A 22,516-nucleotide genomic window follows, 5' to 3' on the forward strand; every position below is an offset into this window, starting at 1 on the left:
CTTCTTCTTGGATTGATCCCGTGATCATTATGTAGTGTCCTTCCTTGTCTCTTGTAACATTCTTTATTTTAAAGTCTATTTTATCTGATATGAGTATTGCTACTCCAGCTTTCTTTTGATTTCCATTTGCATGGAATATCTTTTTCCATCCCCTCACTTCCAGTCTGTATGTGTCCCTAGGTGTGAAGTGGGTCTCTTGTAGACAGCATATATATGGCTCTTGTTTTTGTATCCATTCAGCAAGCCTGTGTCTTTTGGTTGGAGCATTTAATCCATTCACGTTTAAGGTAATTACTGATTTGTATGTTCCTATGACCATTTTCTTAATTGTTTTGGGTTTGTTTTCGTAGGTCCTTTTCTTCTCTTGTGTTTCCCACTTAGAGAGTTCCTTTAGCTTTTGTTGTAGAGCTGGTTTGGTGGTGCTGAATTCTCTTAGCTTTTGCTTGTCTGTAAAACTTTTGATTTCTCCATCGAATCTGAATGAGATCCTTGCCGGGTAGAGTAATCTTGGTTGTAGGTTCTTCCATTTCATCACTTTAAATATGTCATGCCACTGCCTTCTGGCTTGTAGAGTTTCTGCTGAGAAATCAGCTGTTAACCTTATGGGAGTTCCCTTGTATGTTATTTGTTGTTTTTCCCTTGCTGCTTTCAATAATTTTTCTTTGTCTTTAATTTTTGCCAGTTTGATTACTGTGTGTCTCAGCATGTTTCTCCTTGGGTTCATCCTGTATGGGACTCTGTTTGCTTCCTGGACTTGGGTGGCTATTTCCTTTCCCATGTTAGGGAAGTTTTCAACGATAATCTCTTCAAATATTTTCTCGGGTCCTTTCTCTCTCTCTTCTCCTTCTGAGACCCCTATAATGCGAATGTTGTTACGTTTAATGTTGTCCCAGAGGTCTCTTAAGCGGTCTTCATTTCTTTTCATTCATAGCAGTGAATTCCACCATTCTGTCTTCCAGGTCACTTATCCGTTCTTTTGCCTCAGTTATTCTGCTATTGATTTCCTTCTAGTGTATTTTTAATTTCAGTAATTGTATTGTTCATCTCTGTTTGTTTGTTCTTTAATTCTTCTAGGTCTTTGTTAAACATTTCTTGCATCTGCTTGATCTTTGCCTCCATTCTTTTTCCGAGGTCCTGGATCATCTTCACTATCATTCTGAATTCTTTTTCTGGAAGGTTGCCTATCTCCACTTTGTTTGGTTGTTTTTCTGGGGTTTTATCTTGTTCCTTCATCTGGTACATAGCCCTCTGCCTTTTCATCTTGTCTATCTTTCTGTGAATGTGGTTTTTGTTCCACAGGCTGCAGGATTGTAGTTCTTCTTGCTTCTGCTGTCTGCCCTCTGGTGGATGAGGCTGTCTCCCTGTTGTGTTTTTCTCCTCCGTCTTCCTTGCTTTCCTGTCTTGTTCTAATCCCTGCTCTTACAGACTCACGGAGTGAAGTAAGTCAGAAAAAGAAAAACAAATACCGTATGCTAACACATATATGTGGAATAATAATAATAAAAAAAGGTTCTGAAGAACCTAGGGGCAGGACAGAGATGCAGATGTAGAGAATGGATTTGAGGACCTGGGAAGGGGGAAGGGGAAGCTGGGACGAAGTGAGAGAGTGGCGTGGACATATATATACTACCAAATGTAAAATAGATGGCTAGTGGGAAGCAGCCGCATAGCACAGGGAGATCAGCTCGGTGCTTTGTGACCACCTAGAGGAATGGGGTAGGGAGGGTGGGAGGGAGACATAAGAGGGAGGAGATATGGGGATATATGTATACGTATAGCTGATTCACTTTGTTATACAGCAGAAATTAACACACCATTGTAAAGCAATTATACTCCAATAAAGATGTTAAAAAAAAAAGAAAAATAATCCTTTTGCATTTGCAGTATATGGTAGGGATCAGGGACACTTCAGAGACACACAGACCTTTGTGGGCCTCTCAGGGGTCTGAACTGCCATCTGGGCACTTGTGGGGCACGTGTGTTCCCCCATCACAAGCTCCTGATCTGGAGCTGAGTATTTACAATCCACCCCATCAGGACAGGGATCACCCGCCCATGCCATGGAGTGATTCTGATTGCAGTCTCTTTGTGAGCACGTCTCTATTTGTAGGTTGTCACAGAGCCAAACTTCTGCCTTTACTTAAGTAATCATAAATTTTATTATAATTAAGCCCAAATTGACATGAATTTATTGTATTTGCTTTTCAACAAATCTTCTGAGATACCCGTGAGTGTGTGTACAAACACAAATATACACATACCTGTGTACATAAATACATATACACATCCCTTAATTTCTTTATACTTCCCGCTTAATTTTTTGACAAAAAGCAACGGCTCCACGTGGGTATAATGAACAGCTCATAAGTGTTTTGACTGAGGTGCCGTTCCCTGCTGCTTCCTGCTCTCATCAGCATTGTGGCAAAGTCTCTGCAATTAGAAGCATACATGAAAGGTCCTCAGATGTTGAAGGTCAGCAGCAGTAATGACTCCTCTGGTAGTGTCAGTGTCACATAACCAGTATGACTTGACTGCATGAAACTAAACTCTAGCATTAAAATGATGACTATTATTTCCGAAACCGAATTCCACAGGGGGGAAGATTAGTGACATATGCTACTCTCTTGGTTTATGTTTATCTTGTTATTCCTGATAGCTTATCATTATATAGGATTTTGAAAAGCCCCTCTGGACTTTCCATTTTGTAGCACAGTAATGAAGGAAAGAAGCAGAAAGGCACACTTTTGAGGCGTAAAAACATATTAAATCCGACAATGAAGCTATTCGGTTTTCTGTCCTGCTGCAGCTGGAGGAGAGTCCGTGCGCTGTGAATTCCTCTAAATACCTTAGTGGTTTGGCTGCAGAAGGTGAATAAGCTGTTCCCCATGGGTGGACTTGCCTGTTGTCTGAATGTGTCACTCTTAAGCCACGGAACTTAACACAGAAATAAGCAGTGCAGCTAGCGCCCTTTCTGAGTATACCCTAAGCTTGGAGGCAGTGGGTTACTGAACGCAGGGCTTTGAACCTTATTTAGCTACTGGCCTTTTCTGGGGCTGGGGGCGGGGGTTGGGTGGCATTTTTCAGGTCTCTTCTTGAGCTGTGCCGTTTGCCTGCGCACGTAGCGGGAGCAGCCAGCGCGGTTCCACGCGGCTTGCGTGCCGCCCTTGACCCTTTCCTGTTGCTCTGCTGTTCCCTCTGTCAGGGCAGGTGGTAGCACGGCCTCTCTTCAGCCGGTGACTTGAGAGATGGGTTTTGGAGTCGGATGGGTTTGGCTCCCAGCCCCTTGCTGTTAGTGACCCCTGCGTGGCTGCCCTGAGCAGGCCGCTGAGTGCTTGTGGGTTAGCGTTGCAGCCTGGGCACCCCTGGCCCAGCCCTGCTCTCATCTGGTGATTCCAGAAGGACTGGTAGTGCCTCTGGGGTGCCCAGCACAGTGCCTGGCACGTGGTGGGTGATGGGTACTTGCTAAGTTCCCTTCCCTTTAAGTGGGGAAATGAGCTGCTGCTTCTGCTTGGTGATAGCTGCACAGTGGGAGTGTCTGTGGGGCTGGGAAGCCAGCACTCAGCGTGGGCGGGGCCGACTTGAAATACACAAACTCCCGCTGCGCCTGAGGCAGGCAGGTGCCTGGGTCCACGTTTCCTGGGTTCATCTCTCCTTGAGCTGTTCAGAAGCCATCTTAGCTTTCTCTTTGCTCTCAACTTTTTCCTGGAATGGTGAAATTTAACGATCCCCAGATGAGCAAGGGTGTTCTGGCATTAAACCCTGCTCATCCCACAGCAAACGAAAGCAGAAGAGGTGAGATGGTGAGAAGCAGCCTGGGAGGCCGTGGGCAGCTCTGACAGTGGGGAGCTTGCTGGCTCCTCTGTCCCTGGCCACCCAGGGGAACCTGTTAGCTGATTGACTGTCAGGACCCAAGGGGCTCGCTAAGGAGCCCGCTGAAGGCCCATGAAGGAGTTAACAGTAAGAGTTACCCTCCCTGCCAAGTTTTCTAGTCTTTTTTCGAGTTGCTTGTGTTATGGCATTTTTATGTAATTCTTAAAAAAACCTCACACACACAAACACTTTGTGGCAATACAGGGCAAAACTTAAAAAATAAATCTCGTAAAAAAGCGTTTTTTTTCCTTCTTAGCACGGTCAAAGTGTACAAGTGTCTTGGGGAAAAAAGACTCAGTTTCTTCAATGTCTCCTGCAGCGTTCATGCCACACCCCGCCTGCACGTTTGGGTGAGGACAGAAGCAGAGGAGAGCTGGGAGGAGGTGGCAGCGTCGCATGGGGCTGGTGGGCCAGGCACTCCCGGCAGAAGAGGCAGCACGTGTGGGTGGTAGTAGGGGCACAGCGGGTGAACGTGGGGAAGGGGAGGAGGAAAGGCAGGGGTGAACCCGGACTGTTCTTCCCAAGGCATTTCAGTCCTGTCAGGACCCACGTATGATGGTGCAGCAGGAGATGCGCTGAGAGCCCTCACCTAGTTTCTGCCCGTCCATGGGAACAGAACTGAATGAGAGCCCGGGTCTTGGCGCCTGGGTTTCAGAAGTGGCCCAATAGAAGCTTTGGGGGGGGGGCCTTTGCGGGGCCTCAGTATCTTGGCCGGTATTGCCATTTCATAGAAAGGTTGGCCAGAGCTGCTGTGGCAGATGGAGAGGCTGTTTAAAGAAGTTAGCACGCACTGCTATAGTCTTGGGGCTTCCAGCAAGCAGGGCCCGAACGGTTTTCTGCCCTGGCTTCATGTCGCCTGGTATGTCATATACCCTTCTATCCCAAGTTAGTCTGTGGGATTGAAAAATAAAGACAAAGAATGTATTAACCTGGTTCACACATACTTATAGAATGTGAGTTACTGGGTCATCGAGAGGATTTTGGTACCATTAGTGCTTTGGGAGGGAAGGCAGTAACTTCCGTTGTGGAGTCGGATGCTGGCAAAATACCCAGAGAGTAACATATCCAGCAGGACTAGAGGTCAGGTCAGTTGGTAAAACTTAATCACACGAGGCTCCTGCCACATACTCAAAATCGTCGCCAGCAAACATCTAGAATCTGTGTGTTCCGTACAGTATTCATTCTATAGGAGGAGGGTGATAAGAGCGTGTATGTGAGGAGTTTTGAGTGTAATGTCCATTAAATGGGTCACATGCACAGGAGGGTGTGTAGACACATACACGCCAAGTCCAGAGTCGACCCCCCGGGTCCCACTGCTCTTTAACCTGCCTGGCCTCTCCTCATCTTCAGGTCTGGTCTGATTAGCAGTCTCTCCCGGAGGTTTTCCCTGGATCTGTGCTTGCTGTCAGGTGTCCAAGTGTCCTGGCCTGCAGTGATTAATCGTTCACGTTGTCCTGAAATCTTACCTCCCAGGAACCAGCACTCTCAGCCGTCCCATCACCCTTTTCCCAGCTGCCCCTCTGTGTTTAGATCATTCTGAAATAATGTAGTAATATCAGTCTACTAAAAAATCTGAACACCCTGTAAACTAGTGGAATTGGTGATGCCGCTGTGCACCGGACACTTAATTGAGCACCTATTGTATGCCAGGTCCTCTACTTCCCAGCTGGATGACCTCCAGCAAGGACGTGCACTTCCTTGGTTTCCAAGGGGAATAAATGACCACAACTCCGCTGGGTTATTGTGAGGATTAAGTGAGATAACTCACATGTGGAAAGTGTCTGGTGTTCAATGAATAACTAAGTAAATAAATGAATGTGATGTGGTTTCTAAACACCTCTCAAGGACGCCTCCCCTGATCTGTTCCTATTTAAGGATACCCTGAGGATAAGTGTGCTCTATTAGACGTGTTCTGAGTGGAACTCAGCCAGTTCTGGAGGGAGCACACCCTGGACAGGAAGACATGAACTTACTTTGCGTTTATAGCACAGTTTGGCCTCGTGTTCTTGCAGTTAGCAAACCTCACAGGTCTTTCTTCTTCAATATGGACCTCGATCAAGCTCCCTGTCTTCCACTGGACTCTTGCAATGTTGATTTCTGGGTCCCAAGAGGGTGACTATTTTCTAAGCCCCCCTTGGTGGGCCTCCATGCAGGAAGTGAATGTCACGGCTCTAGAATCATTTGGATCTAGAACTCTGGCACTTTCCCGAGTTTTGGGCCATGGGCAAGTTACTCCCTCTAGGCGTCCGTTGCCTTATTCCGACGGAGGGGATTTAGCACAGAGAGTCGGTTTGTTTAAAGGGAGGCGGCAAGGTAACCCAGAGGCGGGAGCAGCAGCAGCTTGCTCCCCTGTCTGGGACTGAGGGACAGCAGGAGGGGGGATTAGCGAGGCGGACTAGGGGACTGAGAAGTACAGCGGGAAGGCCTCCCGTTCACCTCGCTGGTGTGGAGGGATTCCCGCCCCAGGGCCAGGAGGATGGACACACACGTAGTGCCCGATGCTGGATGGATGGGATCACAGCCCGCCATGCAGGGAACAGAGGGAAACCAGAGGCTGCAGGGAGGCAGGCTTTGTATTGTCAACAAGATGGGGTGTCCCCTGGTTCCCACAGGGGGCTGTGCTTGGCTGGCAGGGAACTGAAACCCGCCCTCAGGGCTAAGCGGGAGCTTCGTCTGGTCCCCAGGATAGGAGGGTTGTTTGTCAGGGGACCGTATCCCCGGGAGCAGAGTCAGGAGGAGAACTTGCAGTGAGGTTGTTCCAGGCCTTCCTGGTTTCACCACATGTCAAGGCAGTGGTAATATTGGACTTGATCCTAGGCCTTAAACACCCGTTCCTCCCGGTCTGTAATGAAGCAGGGATCATCTGGCAGGAGGGGGAGCCACACAGGTGACACAGCTGCTTCCATTTGACACAACCGGTGCCCCCCCACCCCCACCCCATCTCCTTCCTGGGCTCCTTCCTCCTCTCAGCACATTTCAGCTTTAGTGTATACAGTGCTTTACAGACACCACTTAGTTTAATCTGTAAAACAGCCGTGTGATGTAGGAGTTGTCACCCCTACTTCATACACAAAGAAATGTTGACATGGACGAATCATCACTCCCCATCCAGCTCTAGGTGGTCAGAGTCAAAAAGGCGTCAAACCCAAGGCCGTCTGACTCCGCAGAGCTAAGGATGCCCCCCTGCCCCCCAAAAGGCCCTTTCTGATTTTGTGTTCCTGTTTCCTGAAGAGTGTCTCTCTCCCACTAAACGTGGATCTGTTTCTCTTTAAGGCGATAGAACATAGAAAGTACTGGTTGAGCTCTGACTCTGTTCATGAGAACAAGAGTGCATGGCTCTTGTTGGGGAGAGAAAGCTGCTTCATGGGGGCAGTGCTCATAGAAACAGGCCTTGGAACAGCTGTGATTCTGGAATTCTCTGGTACTTTGATCCATCACTTTTTTTTCTTTTTTTTTTTTGCGGTATGCGGGCCTCTCCCGTTGCGGAGCACAGGCTCAGCGGCCATGGCTCACGGGCCCAGCCGCTCCGTGGCATGTAGGATCCTCCTGGACCGGGGCATGAACCCGTGTCCCCTGCACCGGCAGGCGGACTCTCAACCACCGCACCACCAGAGAAGCCCAGATCCATCACATTTTAAATGGTTTGCATCTTTCTTTGCTTCTGAAGGTGCATCCGAATTTTCTCCCGGGATAGTTAAGTCTCCTGCTGCCTCAGTTGCATCCTCATTATCACCTTTATTACTGTCATTGTAGAAAAATTATATGGTGACTTCCTGAGCTGGAAACTAGAAGAAACCCTTGCCCAGTTTCCCTTGCAACCTGGAAAGGTGGCCACTTTCACCGTCAGCATCAAAGTGAAGCTGGATTTCTCTTGCCAAGAGAATCTCCTCCAAGACCTCAGTGACGGTAAGTTCCTCCCCAGTTTTGATCAGCACGTCGCGGTCCCCAGTCACATGGTAGCGATCACCTTGCCTCGAGCCCTGCTGCTCTCTCGGTAACGTGCTTGTCGTTCATTAGCTCTAGCGGCTTGAGACTTCTCCTGGGCACGTACTTAATGAGTGAGTTACTGTGCACAGGGAAAGTGATAAAAGTACTTTTCAGTTGAACGATTTCTTAATTCACACTCTTTACTATTTTGTGCTCATTTGCCAGGAGGTCATCCTAAATTAGTGGAATGTAGGAATTACTGCATTTTTCTTCAAGCATAACTGCTGTGATCCCTTAGACATCTAATTAGCTGTGATTATGAAGTTCTCCTTCAAAGTCTAATGATTTCTATAAGGAAATGGAGTGTGGAGAAAAATGAGAATTTATTTTTGTTATAACATTAGGACTAGCTGATTAGGGGTAAGATTCCATAGATTAATTATGTCCGATGATACAGCATGCATTCATACTTTCATTGGGAGTCATCGTGGGGTGTGTTAGTTAGCTCAGGCTGCCACAAGAGAATACCACAGACAGTATGGCTACAATTACAAACTTCTTTTCTCATAGTTGTGGAGGCTGGAAGTCTGAGATCAAGGTGCCAGCATGGCCAGGTTCTGGTGAGGGCCCTTTCCTGGCTTGCACACAGCTGCCTTCTCACTGTGTCCTCACGCGGCAGAGCGAGCCTGGTGTCTCTTCCCCTTCTTAGAAGGACGCCAGTTTTATCAGACTAAGGCCCCACCCTGTGGCCTCATTTAACTTTTGTTACCTCCTCACGGGCCCTGTCTTCAATTATAGTCACAGTGGAGGTTAGGGCTTCACCATATGAATTTGGGGGGCCACATTCAGTCAAAGGGTGTTATTGGAGACGGTCAACGGATTCTGTTACTAGAACTTAGCAACTATGTGACTTTGACTTCTTTGTGCCTTAATCTGATAAGATGACAGTAATACCCATTTCTACAGTTGTTGTGAGGATTTGCCCTTCACCTGGAACATGGTAAGGGGTCAACAAGTGTTAGTTATATCCCCCCCCCACCCCCATCACAGATTTATGACATTACAAGACATTTAACCACCTCTTGTTAGAGACAAGCACTTGACCGGGCTCTTGGAAAACAGAGATGAGTGAGTCAAGGTCTGTCCCCTGGGCAGTAGTAATAACAGCAGCTAACATTTAAGAGGTGTGCATAGATCAACTTGCTGAACCCTCACAGCAGCCCTATGAAATAGGTGTTATTAATAGCTCTGTTTTACAAATAGGGACAGTAAGGCATAGAGAGGTTGTGCAGTTTTTCCAAGGTCACACAGCTAGGAAGTGGCAAAGCTGGGTTGTGAAGCCAGGCAGCCTGACTCCAGAGTCTGTCCTCGTAACTACTCTGTGGCCTGTTGTTGCCCACAGGGTCAGCCAGAAAAATAAATATGTGATTGGAACACCCTGAGACTCGGGTGTAACTGAGATGCAGCTCACTTTGTCAGTAGGGTCCTGCAGGGAGGGCCTCCCAGAGCTGGTGTGTGACTTGGGCCTGAACTGGGGAGTATCCTAGAAGAAGAAAAAAGCCTGTGCTCCACAGGTCTTTCAAGGAGCAGCAGGTACCGAGGCCCGGAGATCTCTGGCCAGTGATGCAGTGGGATTCACCTCCAGAGACTAGATGGACATACGTGTGGACGCAGACCTGATTATTCAGATCTCATTTCAGTTGTCTCCCTGGTGGAGAGGCTACCCGGACCGCGTCGGCTGGGCCAGCACGCCCTGCCCACTGTCATTCTTGTTGGGTCCCCCCACATTATGGACAGCTCCTGTTCCCTGGAAGTGTCTTGTTTGGTTTTTCCTGTCCTGCTGCCTCCGTCCTTTACCTTAGAAGTTTCACAGGGAGAAGGACCTCATCTGTCTTACTCAGGAGGTCCTGTATTCACATTACCTAGACGGTGTACCTGGAGGGAGGGGAGTGGATGAGCTCCTCTTCTCCTCCCCCCTCGGTGTGGAGGCTCCTCCCTCCTGACCTCGTCTGACCCTAATGACCTCCCAAAGGCCCCGCCTCCTAGTGCTGTCACATTGGGGTTAGGGCTTCAACACAGGGATTCTGGGGGGACACCTACTCTAAGTCCATAGCACGCTCCATGAAATTTCTTCTCCTGTACTCTCTAGAGTGTTTAAATAACCATTAAATTTTTCTTTTATATTATTAATGCAGGTAGGAAAATAAGTTTACTGTTGGACACACTAGAAATGGAAAATATCACGTGGATTTAACATTATACCAGAACTCAAAAAGTATCAGATGAAATGGATATTCTTTTCTGTCTCTAAATGGCTTTGTACCACTGGACTGCATCTTTCTATAAGTAGACAGAGGGTTACAGACGGAGTTTCTGACTTTTCTTTTTCCCAGGAAGGGAGTTGAGCAGAGTCAGTGGTGCCTGACACCTGTCCAGGGAATGCTTGATGAGTTGTTATCCCGGGGGTATGTCTGGGCAAGTGGATGCCTAGCTGAGACCATCTGGACGTGAGACGTGAAGGAAAGCTGATCGTTACTTGTGCTGCTGACGTTTGGGGCAGGCTGCTCCTGAGAGGGAGAAGATGGAAGGCCTCCCGGTGTAGGCTGAAGCTGCTTTTGTTTTGGTGGCTCCTTGAGTCTATGTGTGCAACGTGGACATACTTTGTTATGTTTCTGCCTTTAGTTACAGAGCTCTGGAGGGTTGTCTCTGCCCTCTGTGCTGAAAGTAAAATTGCAACTTGGGATTTATAGTCTGAAAATACCTTCTTCTCTCTTTTAAAATAAAACCAAAGAGAGCTCGAAGTAGGTTTACCAAGTGGTTTGTAAATGTGAGGCTGGCCTAGGTTCCTGTCAGTTAGATACAGCACAGGTGTGCAGTAGAGCATGGTTATAATTAATTAGATGCCCTCTTGGGCTTCCCTGGTGGTGCAGTGGTTAAGAATCTGCCTGCCAATTAAGGGACACGGATACGAGCCGTGGTTCAGGAAGATCCCACATGCCGCAGAGCAACTAAGCCCATGCGCCACAGCTACTGAGCCTGCGCTCTAGAGCCTGTGAGCCGCAACTACGGAAGCCCGCGCACCTAGACCCCGTGCTCCACAACAGGAGGAGCCACCGCAATGAGAAGCCCACGCACCGCAACAAAAAGTAGCCCCCGCTCGCTGCAACTAGAGAAAGCCTGCCTGCAGCAACGAAGACCCAATGCAGACAAAAATAAAATAAATAAATAAATAAAAATTAGATGCCCTCTTTATTTATTTTTGTACTGATACATGTGTTTTTATTTTTGTAATACAGGATCATAGTTTATGGCATTTATAGTAGAACAGAATCAGAATATACTTTCTTTTTAGAGTTTTTGTTTTTGTTTTTGATGTGGACCATTTTTTAAAGTCTTTGCTCAATTTGTTACAATATTGCTTTTGTTCTGTGTTTCGGCTCTTTGGCCACGAGGCATGTGAGATCCTAGCTCCCCAACCAGGGGTCCAGGGATTGAACCCGCCTGCATTGGAAGGCGAAGTTCTAACCACTGGACTGCCAGGGAAGTCCCAGAATATACTTTTTTATAGTGTGTTAAAGTAGTAGACTTTTACATAAATTTGCATTAATGTCTCTAGTGGTCTGGCAAATACCGTACTCTAAGTGAGACGGCCTCTCTGTTGGTGTGGTTAATAGACACTCCGGCTGGTCATTTACGTAGCAAATCGTAGAGATTGAGACACGGAATCTTAATGTCCACACCCGGGCAAGCTCTGTAGAGGAAAGAAAAAGTTGGACACCAAGGCCCACAAAGGACTTCTGCAGAGTCTGGTCGGTGGATAATGAATGCATTGCTCCGTGTAGTTCAGTCTGAGCGACCTGGAGCCTGTGGTTTAGCCCTTATTTGGAGACAGCTGTGCACTCAGTGGCAGAGGCTCATTTGTGGCCTCTTGCAACTGGGAGATGCCCCACGGGTGGCACTTGGTCTGACAGTTTCAGAACCTCCAGCCGGGGACCCCTGTGGACCCGATTGGCTTTTTAGGCAGGGACTCACATTAACTATGGTTACTGAAACCAGATGCCATTTAAAAACCTTACAGAAATAAATGTAGCTGTCATGCAAAGCAGGACACTGGATCCAGTGTGGGCTGTAGACAGATGGAAGAGAATTAATATTTGTTGAGCATTGTCAGATGCTGCATATCAGGTCTGGACCAGCGACTTTATTTGCATTATTTCTATTTAACCTTCCCAACAACTCTATAAAGTAGACGATTCCATTTTGTAAAGACAGGTGGGAGGACTATTCTGGATTAGAGGACATGGAAGAGATCTAACAATCAAACGCTATGTGCAATCCTTAATCGTATCCCGGATTAAAAAAAGACCCTGAAGACATTTTTGGGACCTCAGGATCCTGGCTGGGGCAAGAGAGAATCGGGTGTCTCGGTACTCGTCCCGCACAGCTGAGGAAGTACGGTCCTCGCTCCCACGTGCACCGCCCCCTGGGAGGAGCCCTGGGCTGACTCTGTCTCTCTGGGCACTGAGCTGCCGCCTTCGGGGAGGGTGACGTGGGTAGAGTCAGGCGGTGTCCCCGACCCTCTTCAGTGCGTCCAGTCTCAGAGTTTTGTGTGCTGGGCCTTCTCTGTTGGACCCCTGGACCTCCACCGAGGCCCTCTCGTGTGTGAGTGATGGTCCAAATTGGCGTTCTTTGGGGGAGAAGATGGCAGAAAACTCTTATTCTGCCACGATGATGATGCCACTCTCTGCAAAAGCGATTTTAAACTGTTTTCAGTGATTGTTGTGGCAGAGATAGTGTTGGTATGCTGAAACTGTGTGTGAATGTGGAATTAAGTAAATGATCAATTCTGTGATAATCTAATTCTAGCATCCTGAATCTGGTCCTGAACGAGGGTTCTCATTTGGAAGAGATAACTGATGTAAGATGATAGAGATGAAGTAAAAACCTTGTAGTTTGGAATTTAAATAAAAGATATCAGTAAGAAATTATGGGATATTTAAAGATCTATCTGTCTATCTATCTACTCCAAGGCCTGGAAACCCAGCAGCAGTGAGCATTCCTAGCGCCCACATCATGGTGTTGAAAGAAACCAGGGCTTCTTGGAGAAGTGGCCACTTGCAGGTCTGGAGCAGGAACTGTCTGTAGTGAGGTGATCTGGGAACATCCTGTGAAACCTACAGCAGGGAAGCTGTCAGAGTGGATTTACTAAAGCTGTGTTAGGAGGACCCAACGTGAAGAGGCTGCCGCTGGCGGTCTGAGCACCAGCAGGGGCGATACCTGCGTTTCAGCCTTGGGTGCTTAGTGCCGTTAGAAAGAATTGCCAACCTTTGGCGAGTGATGGGGAACCAATTCATTATTTTAAAGATGATAGGTAGTGAGCATTCTGCCTTCCATGTAGATGTGCGGTTGGACAACCTAAGAGCTGGTGAGGACAGCTTCTCTTTATGGAAGTATGCCTGCTAACGCTTGAGAAGGGACGATAGAATTAGAAACCCTCCACTTTGCAGCTCCTAATAGATTATGGGTTGAGACCATGAGCATCTACCCAGCAAAACAAGAGACAGGCAGGCATTATGTCCTTCCTGACGGGAGAACACACACCTCCTGTGAGTTAGTGTTGCCCCCGCATCACACCTGAGTCTGATCAACACTCCAGCTCTCATTGCCAGCTCACAGGAATCCTGTCGACAGAGAAACCCGTGAAGCTACTCCATTTCAGACTGCGGTTAACTCTGCAAACAACGTGGTTTCTTCAACGAGTAAATGACAAGAGAATAAAAGGGATGAAGCCCTGGAGATGGGTGGTGGGGATGGTTTCTAGCTGTGGGACGCTGCCACCTCTCACAGCCATTCTGAAACAGTGTTTTGGGCCTGTGACGCTGTTGCTCTCCGCTGGCAGTGTCTGTCCATCCTTCGTGGCCTGCCGATCCCCACCTTATCACTTCCTCTCTTTATCACTTCCTCACGGCCCCTCCCTCGTGCTCGCTCATGGCCCGTGTGTCCCCTCGACACCTCTGAATGCTGTCACAGTTTCACGTCACGTCTCTCTACTCCCAATACCCAGCACAGGGCCTGGCTCAGAGAAGATCCTAGTAAATATTTATGGAGTTGAGGGGATGAAAGGAATGTTGTGAAGACAGATTGAGTGGTCCTGACCCTGAGTTCAGGGAGGGGAGAGCCGTCTGGGTGGGGACAGCCAGGTGCTGGCTGCTGGCTGCGGGGTCCTCGAACAGCGCCTGGCTGCGGCGTGAGCTGAACGCAGTGGGCAGGGATGGAGGCGGTGGGGTTGGGTATTCAGGAGAAGGAGGGCAGCCTGGTTAGAATGGTAGGTTCAGGCAGCTGTGGAAGGCCTGAAACTCCAGGGGAGTAACTCAGACTTCATTGGAAGATACTGGAGAGTCCCTGAAAGATTTCTGAAAAAAGGTTGATGTGATGGAGAATGTTGGGAGAAGGTGGGTAGGCAGATTGGAGGGGTAGCCCGAGATTCACCTGGTGCGATAGGTGACAGGTGTGAGGGTTCAAGGGTGAGGCACGCAGGTCTTGAGCAAGAGAGAGCCAGGTGGGCAGGAGAGGAAGGGATTCAGAAGACCGGCCGCTGCGTCTCTACCTGGAGGGCGTCCTTCCCGCTCTTCCCCGCAGCTGTCGCTGGAGGCCTCCGGTGTTTGTAGCACAGGATTTAGGAGCTGGTCCAGCATTTGGTGAGCTATTGGAATTTGTTCTGCTCCCCACGGAAATGCTTCTTGCCTGAAATGTCTCTTGTTTGTTAAGCTAAAGACAAACTCTGCCTGTGGGAAGTTCGAATCATTTCAGTTTCTTTGTCCAGAGTTGGAGATTTGGGTTAAAAAAAGCCATGTTTACAACTGGCATTTCGTTATGTTTTACTTCTTCATAATTTGATGATAAGAGATGCTTCGGCTTATCATTGTGGCCTGGGATTGGTTTTATGTGAGAGTCGTCGCTGTGGAATCTTCTGTGTTCCCTTTCCTACCTTGTCTCTCTCCCCGATGACTGTGCCTGAAACCAGGGCATCGCTGAGTGTCTTTGCCCCGGTCTGCCGCTCTCTTCAAAAGGAAATACTAATTTTTGGGAAACTCCGTCTTACTTTTTAAGGAACAGTGACTCATCCTGAATTACCCAGAAACCAAAGACAAAGGTGGTTGGAATCTTAATGTCAGAAGATTTCTCTTTTTCTTTAGAATTCCTACATGCCTGAGGCTTTCATAAACATGTGATTTTAAAGAAGATTTTCTTGAAACCTGGGTTTTTTCTGAGGCTACAGAGTATGGAGGCTGGAAGGAGACGAAGCTGTACTGAGTGGCCCCCGTGTTTGGGCATGTGATGGAGGTGCTGAGGTTCTCTCCCTAACCCTGAGAAGTGGCTGGATGGTGACCTCCGAGTTTGGGCTCTGTACCCCCAGCTCTGTGGTTCCCCTCGGCTGTACCAGCTCCTAGCTGCTGAAACTGTCTGCATTTTTGGTCTTTCTCACTATAGCACCCCCATCCTGAGGGCAGGGCCAGGGACATCTTTGTCTTTTTTTTTTTTTTTTTGGCCGCGCTGTGTGGCAGGTGGGATCTTAGTTCCCCAGCCGGGGATTGAACCCAGACGCCCTGCACTGGAAGTGCGGAGTCTTAACCACTGGACCGCCAGGGAAGTCCCCATCTTTGTCTTTTAATTCCAGCTCCCAGCCTGGAGGCGGCTCCTCCCTCCTCACCTTGCTTTTCCTTCTTCCTCATGGCAGCTCTTGGTCAGTTCCATTTGCTGCTTCCTCCTTTCCCTCTTGACCATTACAGAGTGGAATTGCTCAGGGCTCCAGCCGAGATCCTCGTCTTCTTTCCTTCTAAGTTCGCTCTCTCACAACTTTCTCATCTTCCACATGGAGTCAGTGACTGTCTCCCGCACCCCACCCCCTGGCCACACCTCTTCTCTGTACTCCTGGTCCGCGGATCCGACCGTGTGCTCCGAAGGCTCTTGGTTCTGGGGAAAAAGCGGCAGGTGAAGCTGGGGGGAGGTTTGCTTGGTGGCCGCCATTCCCCTCCCCCAGCTGTGGGGGGCTTCCATCCCTGTCCTCGTGCTGCAGTCTGTGCTCTTCCCCTGCAGATGAAGGCTTGGACCCCATAGGGAGAGGGGAGGGGCTGGTGTGGGGCAGTGGCTCTGGTCCCCTCCCAACCGGCCCCAAGAGGAGCCCTCAGGATCCTTTTCCTGGGGGAGAAGCCTGCGTGGCGCGGACAGCAGCCCCCAGGGAGACTTCCTGCTCTCATAGCCGGTGCCAGACGTTTAGCAGTTCATTAACAGCGTCTAGCTGAACCTTTTGCCTGGCTTTCAGAACCCACATAGGCACGTGTGCTGGGGTCCTACTTCTCCCTGTAGGTGCCTGTCCACAGATTTCAGGTTAGTTTCCCCTGTGACTTCACTTCTCTGATCAGTTCAGGAAAAGTTAATTTCCAGTTTATTCAGCTTTTTTCTTAAGGATGGAAGCAGTGCTTTTCTCAAATCTCAGCATTTCTAAGCGGTGATCAGAAGCCCACATCCTTTATTTTAAATCAGCCCTCCAGTCACTTTTGGACCGTGTTGGCCGTTTGTCAGACTGCACACTGCTCTTGTGTTCAGTGGGTTATCTGCTTTTGTTCTGAAGGAAAGGTTAATGGTGCACCTGCCAGCCTGCCCATCGTTATATTTAGCCTGCATCACCCACCAGCCTTCTGACTCACAGACCGTAATTTCACAGCACGGTGGCTCAGCTGAGGGAAAGGTCAGGCTGCTTCTGCTTCCTGGGGCTCTCGGGAGCATATCTGAGTGAGACAGAAAGCTGAGTTCTTGCCCGGCCATCTAATAACCTGTGGAGGGGCGCTGATCCCGTGGTCCCTGTTAGTCTGCAGGTGGGATGGTTGACTCAGCTCTGATTTAAATTCAGGTTGGAAAATAACTTGCTAAGCCACCAGGAGCGAATGAAAATCCAGGTGTTTGTCATTCATCAGCAACAGGTGATCCTATTGCAGGCAACCAGGGCTGAGGTCTTCTGGATCATTGATCTCACTGGTCGCATCACTGCCTTTCCAGTCAAGCTGGTGGTGACTCACTGGGAAACAAATTAGGTAGGTGTTCAGTTGAGGTGATTTAAGAAGGTTTTCCCGCTGCAGAGAGAAAGGGGTGATTTCTGTGGATCGCCGCAGGCTGGTATACTTCGAGCTCATGCTCGCGATTGCACCAAGTCTTATCAATTTTGTTTTCTAAGTCTCTACACATCCACCATCACTGCTTGGCTTAAAGCCCTGATCATTTCTCATCCGGACCATATGCTGGGAGCCTTCTGACTGGTCTCCCAGCAGCTCATTTTGCGCCCTCTTCGCCATCTTCCATATTTTCCCTGCAGGCCTCTCTCCAGAGCAGAATCTGTTATGTCCTTCTTCTGCCGTGCACCTTCCAAGGGCTTTCCATCGCCCTCAGATAAAGCCTCAAGTCTGGCTTTTGTGGTCTTGCCCTGGCCCGCCTGTGTGGCCTGCTTGCCCACCCGTCTCTTCTCCCTCATTTGGTTTGTATTCCAGAAATACTGAATGACCTGTATTTCTGACTTGCCATACGCCCTCTTAGGCCTCTTGCCTTTGAGTGTAGGCCGATAGATTCAAACTCTGCTGCACATTGGCATCAGCTGGGGATCTTTAAAAGCTCTGCCTGGCTTCCACCCTAGACCTTGTGATTTCATAGGCATGGGGTGTGACCTGGGTGTCAGGGTGTCCTAAAGTGTCCCAGGTGATTCCTATAAGCATTGGAGTGTGGGAACCACTGACATAGACTGTTTTTCTCCCTAAAAAACGTATTCTCTGAATCTCCTGGCCTTCTTCAGGCAGACACAATGGCTGCTTATTTTCTGTTTCCTCTGAGAAGCTTTGCAATCTGGTGGGATATTGCATCACCCTTTAGATGACTGTTCAGGAGCTGTTTGGATATTTTCTGTCCTTTGGTCTTAAATTTTAGAATCAGTTTGTCATGTTCCTCATGGTAGCCTGTTAGAATATCGACTGGGACTGCATTGAACCTGTGGGTCAATTTGGGAGAAGATGGATACTTTCATGAGACTTAGTATTCATAACTATGAATAGTGCCTCTTCATATATTTGTCTTCTTTCATGTCTTTCAATAACATTTTCTAATTTTTCTGTGATGGTCTTATAGTATTCTTCTAGAGTTATTCTTAGGTATGTTTATTATAAATGGTATTTTTGAGTCCTTTTCAATGGAAGTATAACTTACATGCAGTCATGAGCACAGTCATGTACAGCTTGGTGAATTTATTTTTATTTATTTAACAGATCTTTATTGGAGTATAATTGCTTCACAATACTGTGTTAGTTTCTGTTGGACAACAAAGTGAATCAGCCATATGCCTACACATGTCCCCATATGCCCTCCCTCTTGAGCCTCCCTCCCCTCCTCCCTCCCCCACCCCTCTGGGTCATTGCAAAGCACCGAGCTGGTCTCCCTGTGCTGTGCTGCTGCTTCCCACCAGCCAACTATTTTACATTCGGTAGCGTATATATGTTGATGCTACTCTCACTTTGCCCCAGCCTCGCCCTCCCAACCCATGTTCTTAAGTCCATTTTCTATGTCTACCTCTTTATTCCTGCCCTGCAACTAGGTTTATCAGTACCATTTTTTTTCTTTAGATTCCATATATATGTGTTAGCGAACGGTATTTGTTTTTCTCTTTTAGACTTACTTCACTCTGTATGACAGACTCTAGGTCCATCCACCTCACTATAAATAATTCAATTTTGTTTCTTTTTATGGCTGACTAATATTCCACTGTATATATGTGCCACATCTTCTTTATCCATTCATCTGTCAGTGGACATTTAGGTTGGTTCCATGTCCTGGCTATTGTAAATAGAGCTGCAGTGAACATTTTGGTATATGTCTCTTTTTGAATTATGGTTTTCTCAGGGTATATGCCCAGTAGTGGGATTGCTGGGTCGTATGGTAGTTCTATTTTTAGTTTTTTAAGGAACCTCCATACTGTTCTCCACAGTGGCTGTATCAATTTACATTCCTACCAACAGTGTAGCAGGGTTCCCTTTTCAGCACACTCTTTCCAGCATTTATTGTTTCTAGATTTTTTGATCATGGCCATTCTGACTGGTGTAAGGTGATACCGCATGGTAGTTTTGATTTGCATTTCTCTAATAATTAGTGATGTTGAGCATCTTTTCATGTGCCTCTTGGCCGTCTGTATGTCTTCCTTGGTGAAATATCTATTTAGGTCTTCTGCCCACTTTTTAACTGGATTGTTTCTTTGTTTTTTGATATTGAGCCCCATGAGCTGTTTGTATGTTTTCGAGATTCATCCTTTGTTGTTTCATTTGCAAATAGTTTCTCCCATTCTGAGGGTTGTCTTTTTGTCTTGTTTATGGTTTCCTTTGCTGTGTAAAAGCTTTTAAGTTTAATTAAATCCCATTTGTTTATTTTTTGTTTTTATTTCTGTTACTCTAAGAGGTGGGTCAAAGAAGATCTTGCTGTGGTTTATGTCAAAGAGTGTTTTTCCTATTTTTTTGTCTAAAAGTTTTATAGTGTCTGTTCTTACATTTAAGTCTTTAATCCATTTGGAGTTTATTTTTGTGTATGGTGTTAGGAAGTGTTCTAATTTCATTCTTTTACATGTAGCTTCCAGTTTTCCCAGCACCACTTATTGAAGAGGCTGTCTTTTCTCCATTGTATGTTCTTGCCTCCTTTGTCGTAAATTAGGTTCCCATATGTGTGTGGGTTTATCTCTGGGCATTCTATCCTGTACCGTTGAAGTCAGGGAGCCTGATTTCTCCAACTCCGTTTTTCTTTCTCAAGATTGCTTTCGCTATTTGGGGTCTTCTTTGTTTCCATACAAATTGTAAGATTTTCTGTTCTAGTTCTGTGAAGAATACCATTGCTAGTTTGATAGGGATTGCACTGAATCTGTAGATTGCTTTGGGTAGTAGAGTCATTTTCACAATATTGATTCTTCCAATCCAAGAACATGGTGTATTTCACCATCTCTTTATGTCATCTTTGATTTCTTTCATTACTGTTTTAGTTTTCTAAGTACAGGTCTTTTGCCTCCTTAGGCAGGTTTATTCCTAGGTATTTTATTCTTTTTGTTTCAATGGTAAATGGGAGTGTTTCCTTAATTTCTCTTTCTGATTTTTCGCTGTTGGTGTATAGGAATGCCAGAGATTTTTGTGCATTAATTTTGTATCCTGCAGCCTTACAAAATTCATTGATTAGCTCTGGTAGTTTTCTGGTGGCATCTTTAGGATTTTCTGTGTATAGTATCATGTTATCAGCAAACAGTACAGTTTTACTTATTCTTTTCCAATTTGTATTCCTTTTATTTCTTTCTCTTCTCTGATTGCTGTGGCTGGGACTTCCAAAACTATGTTGAATAAGAGTGGTGAGAGTGGACATCCTTGTCTTCTTCCTAATCTTAGTGGAAATGCTTTCAGTTTTTCACCATTGAGTATGATACTTGCTGTGGGTTTGTCATATATGGCCTTTATTATGTTGAGGTAGGTTCCCTCTATCCCCATTTTCTGGAGAGTTTTTATCATAAATAGGTGTTGAATTTTGTCAAAAGATTTTTCTGCATCTATTGAGATGATCATAAGGTTTTTATTCCTTAATTTGTTAATGTGGTGTATCACATTGATTGATTTGCGTATATTGAAGAATCCTTGCATCCCTGGGATAAATCCCACTTGATCATGGTGTATGATCCTCTTACTGTGCTCTTGGGTTCTGTTTGCTACTGTTTTGTTCAGGATTTTTGCATCTGTGTTCATCAGTGATGTTGGTCTGTAACTTTCTTTTTTTGTGGTATCTTTTTCTGGTTTTGGTATCAGGGTGATGGTGGCCTCATAGAATGAATTTGGGAGTGTTCCTCCCTCTGCTATATTTTGGAAGAGTTTGAGAAGGATAGGTGTTAGCTCTTCTCTAAATGTTTGGTAGAATTCACCTGTGAAGCCATCTGGTCCTGGACTTCTGTTTGCTGGAAGATTTTTAATTATGGTTTCAATTTCATTGCTTGTGGTAGGTATGTTTATGTTTTCTAATTCTTCCTGGTTCAGTCTTGGAAAATTGTACCTTTCCAAAATTTTGTCCATTTCTTCATGGTTGTCCATTATATTGGCATATAGTTGTTTTGTAGTAGTCTCTTAAAATCTTTTGTATTTCCGCAGTGTCAGTTGTGATTTCTCCTTTTTTCATTTCTAATTTTATTGATTTGTGTCCTCTCCCTTTTTTTCTTGATGAGTCTGGCTAAGGGTTTATCAATTTCGTTTATCTTCTCAAAGAACCAGCTTTTCGTTTTATTGATCTTTGCTATTGTTCTCTTCATTTCTATTTCATTTATTTCTGCTCTGATCTTTATGATTTCTTTCCTTCTACTGACTTTGGGTTTTCTTTGTTCTTCTTTCTCTAGTTGTTTTAAGTGTGGGGCTAGACTGTTTATTTGAGATTTTTCTTGTTTCTTGAGGTGAGATTGTACTGCTATAAACTTCCCTCTTAGAACTGCTTTTGCTGCGTGCCATAGGTTTTGGGTCGTTGTGTTTTCATTGTTATTTGTTTCTATGTATATTTTAATTTCTTCTTTGATTTCTTCATTGATCTCTTGGTTATTTAGTAGCACACTGTTTAGCCTCCATGTATTTGTGTTTTCTACAGTTTTTTTTTCCTGTAATTGATTTCCAGTCTCATAGTGCTGTGGTCAGAAAAGATGCTTGATACGATTTCGGTTTTCTTAAATTTTCTGAGGCTTGATTTGTGACCTAAGATGTGATCTATCCTGTAGAATGTTCTGTGCACACTTGAGAAGAAAGTGTATTCTGCCACTTTTGGATGGAATGTTCTATAAGTATCAATTAGATCTATCTGGTCTATTGTGTCATTTAAAGCTGGTGTTTCCTTATTTATTTTCTGTTTGGATAATCTGTCCATTGGTGTAAGTGGGGTGTTAAAGTCCCCACTATTATTGTGTTAACTGTTGATTTCTCCTTTCATGGTTGTTAGCATTTGCCTTATGTATTGAGGTGCTCCTATGTTGGGTCCATAAACATTTATAATTGTCATATCTTCTTCTTAGATTGATCCTTTGATCATTATGTAGTATCCCTCCTTATCTCTTGTAACAGTGTTTATTTTAAAGTCTATTTTATCTGATACGAGGATTGCTACTCCAGCTTTCTTTTGATTTCCACTTGCATGCAGTATCTTTTTCCACCCCTTCACTTGCAGTCTGTAAATGTCCCTAGGTCTGAAGTGGGTCTCTTGTAGACAGTATATATATGCGTCTTGTTTTTGTATCCATTCAGCCAGTCTGTCTGTGTCTTTTTGGTTGGGGCATTTAATCCGTTTTCATTCAAGGTTATTACCAATATGTATGTTCCTGTTACCATTTTCTTAATCGTTTTGGTTTTTTTTTTTTTTTTTTTTTGTGGTATGTGGGCCTCTCACTGTTGTGGCCTCTCCCGTTGTGGAGCACAGGCTCCGGACGTGCAGGCCCAGCGGCCATGGCTCACGGGCCCAGCCGCTCCGCAGCATGCGGGATCCTCCCAGACCGGGGCACGAACCCGCGTCCCCTGCATCGGCAGGCGGACCCCCAACCACTGCTCCACCAGGGAAGCCCTTGGGTTTGTTTTTGTGGGTCTTTTTCTTCTCTTGTGTTTGCCTCTTAGAGAAGTTTCTTCAGCATTTGTTGTAA

General features: G+C 46.3%; 1 protein-coding gene across 7 annotated transcripts in view; it reads left to right on the top strand.

Moving 5' to 3' along the window:
* The window catches only part of TRAPPC9 (trafficking protein particle complex subunit 9), a 509,996-nt gene that overhangs the window by 142,447 nt on the left and 345,033 nt on the right, over nucleotides 1-22,516 (top strand). For 6 of the 7 annotated variants that reach the window (XM_067712818.1, XM_067712816.1, XM_067712820.1 and 3 more), the window contains one exon: nucleotides 7,624-7,776. The exons of the other annotated variant lie outside the window; for it this stretch is intronic. In XM_067712818.1, coding sequence (XP_067568919.1) covers nucleotides 7,624-7,776 — 153 coding nt within the window. The remainder of the gene's footprint in view (nucleotides 1-7,623; nucleotides 7,777-22,516) is intronic. 7 annotated transcript variants of the gene reach the window in all.

The sequence above is a fragment of the Pseudorca crassidens genome, chromosome 17 (assembly GCF_039906515.1).
Source record: "Pseudorca crassidens isolate mPseCra1 chromosome 17, mPseCra1.hap1, whole genome shotgun sequence".
Taxonomy (NCBI): domain Eukaryota; kingdom Metazoa; phylum Chordata; class Mammalia; order Artiodactyla; family Delphinidae; genus Pseudorca; species Pseudorca crassidens.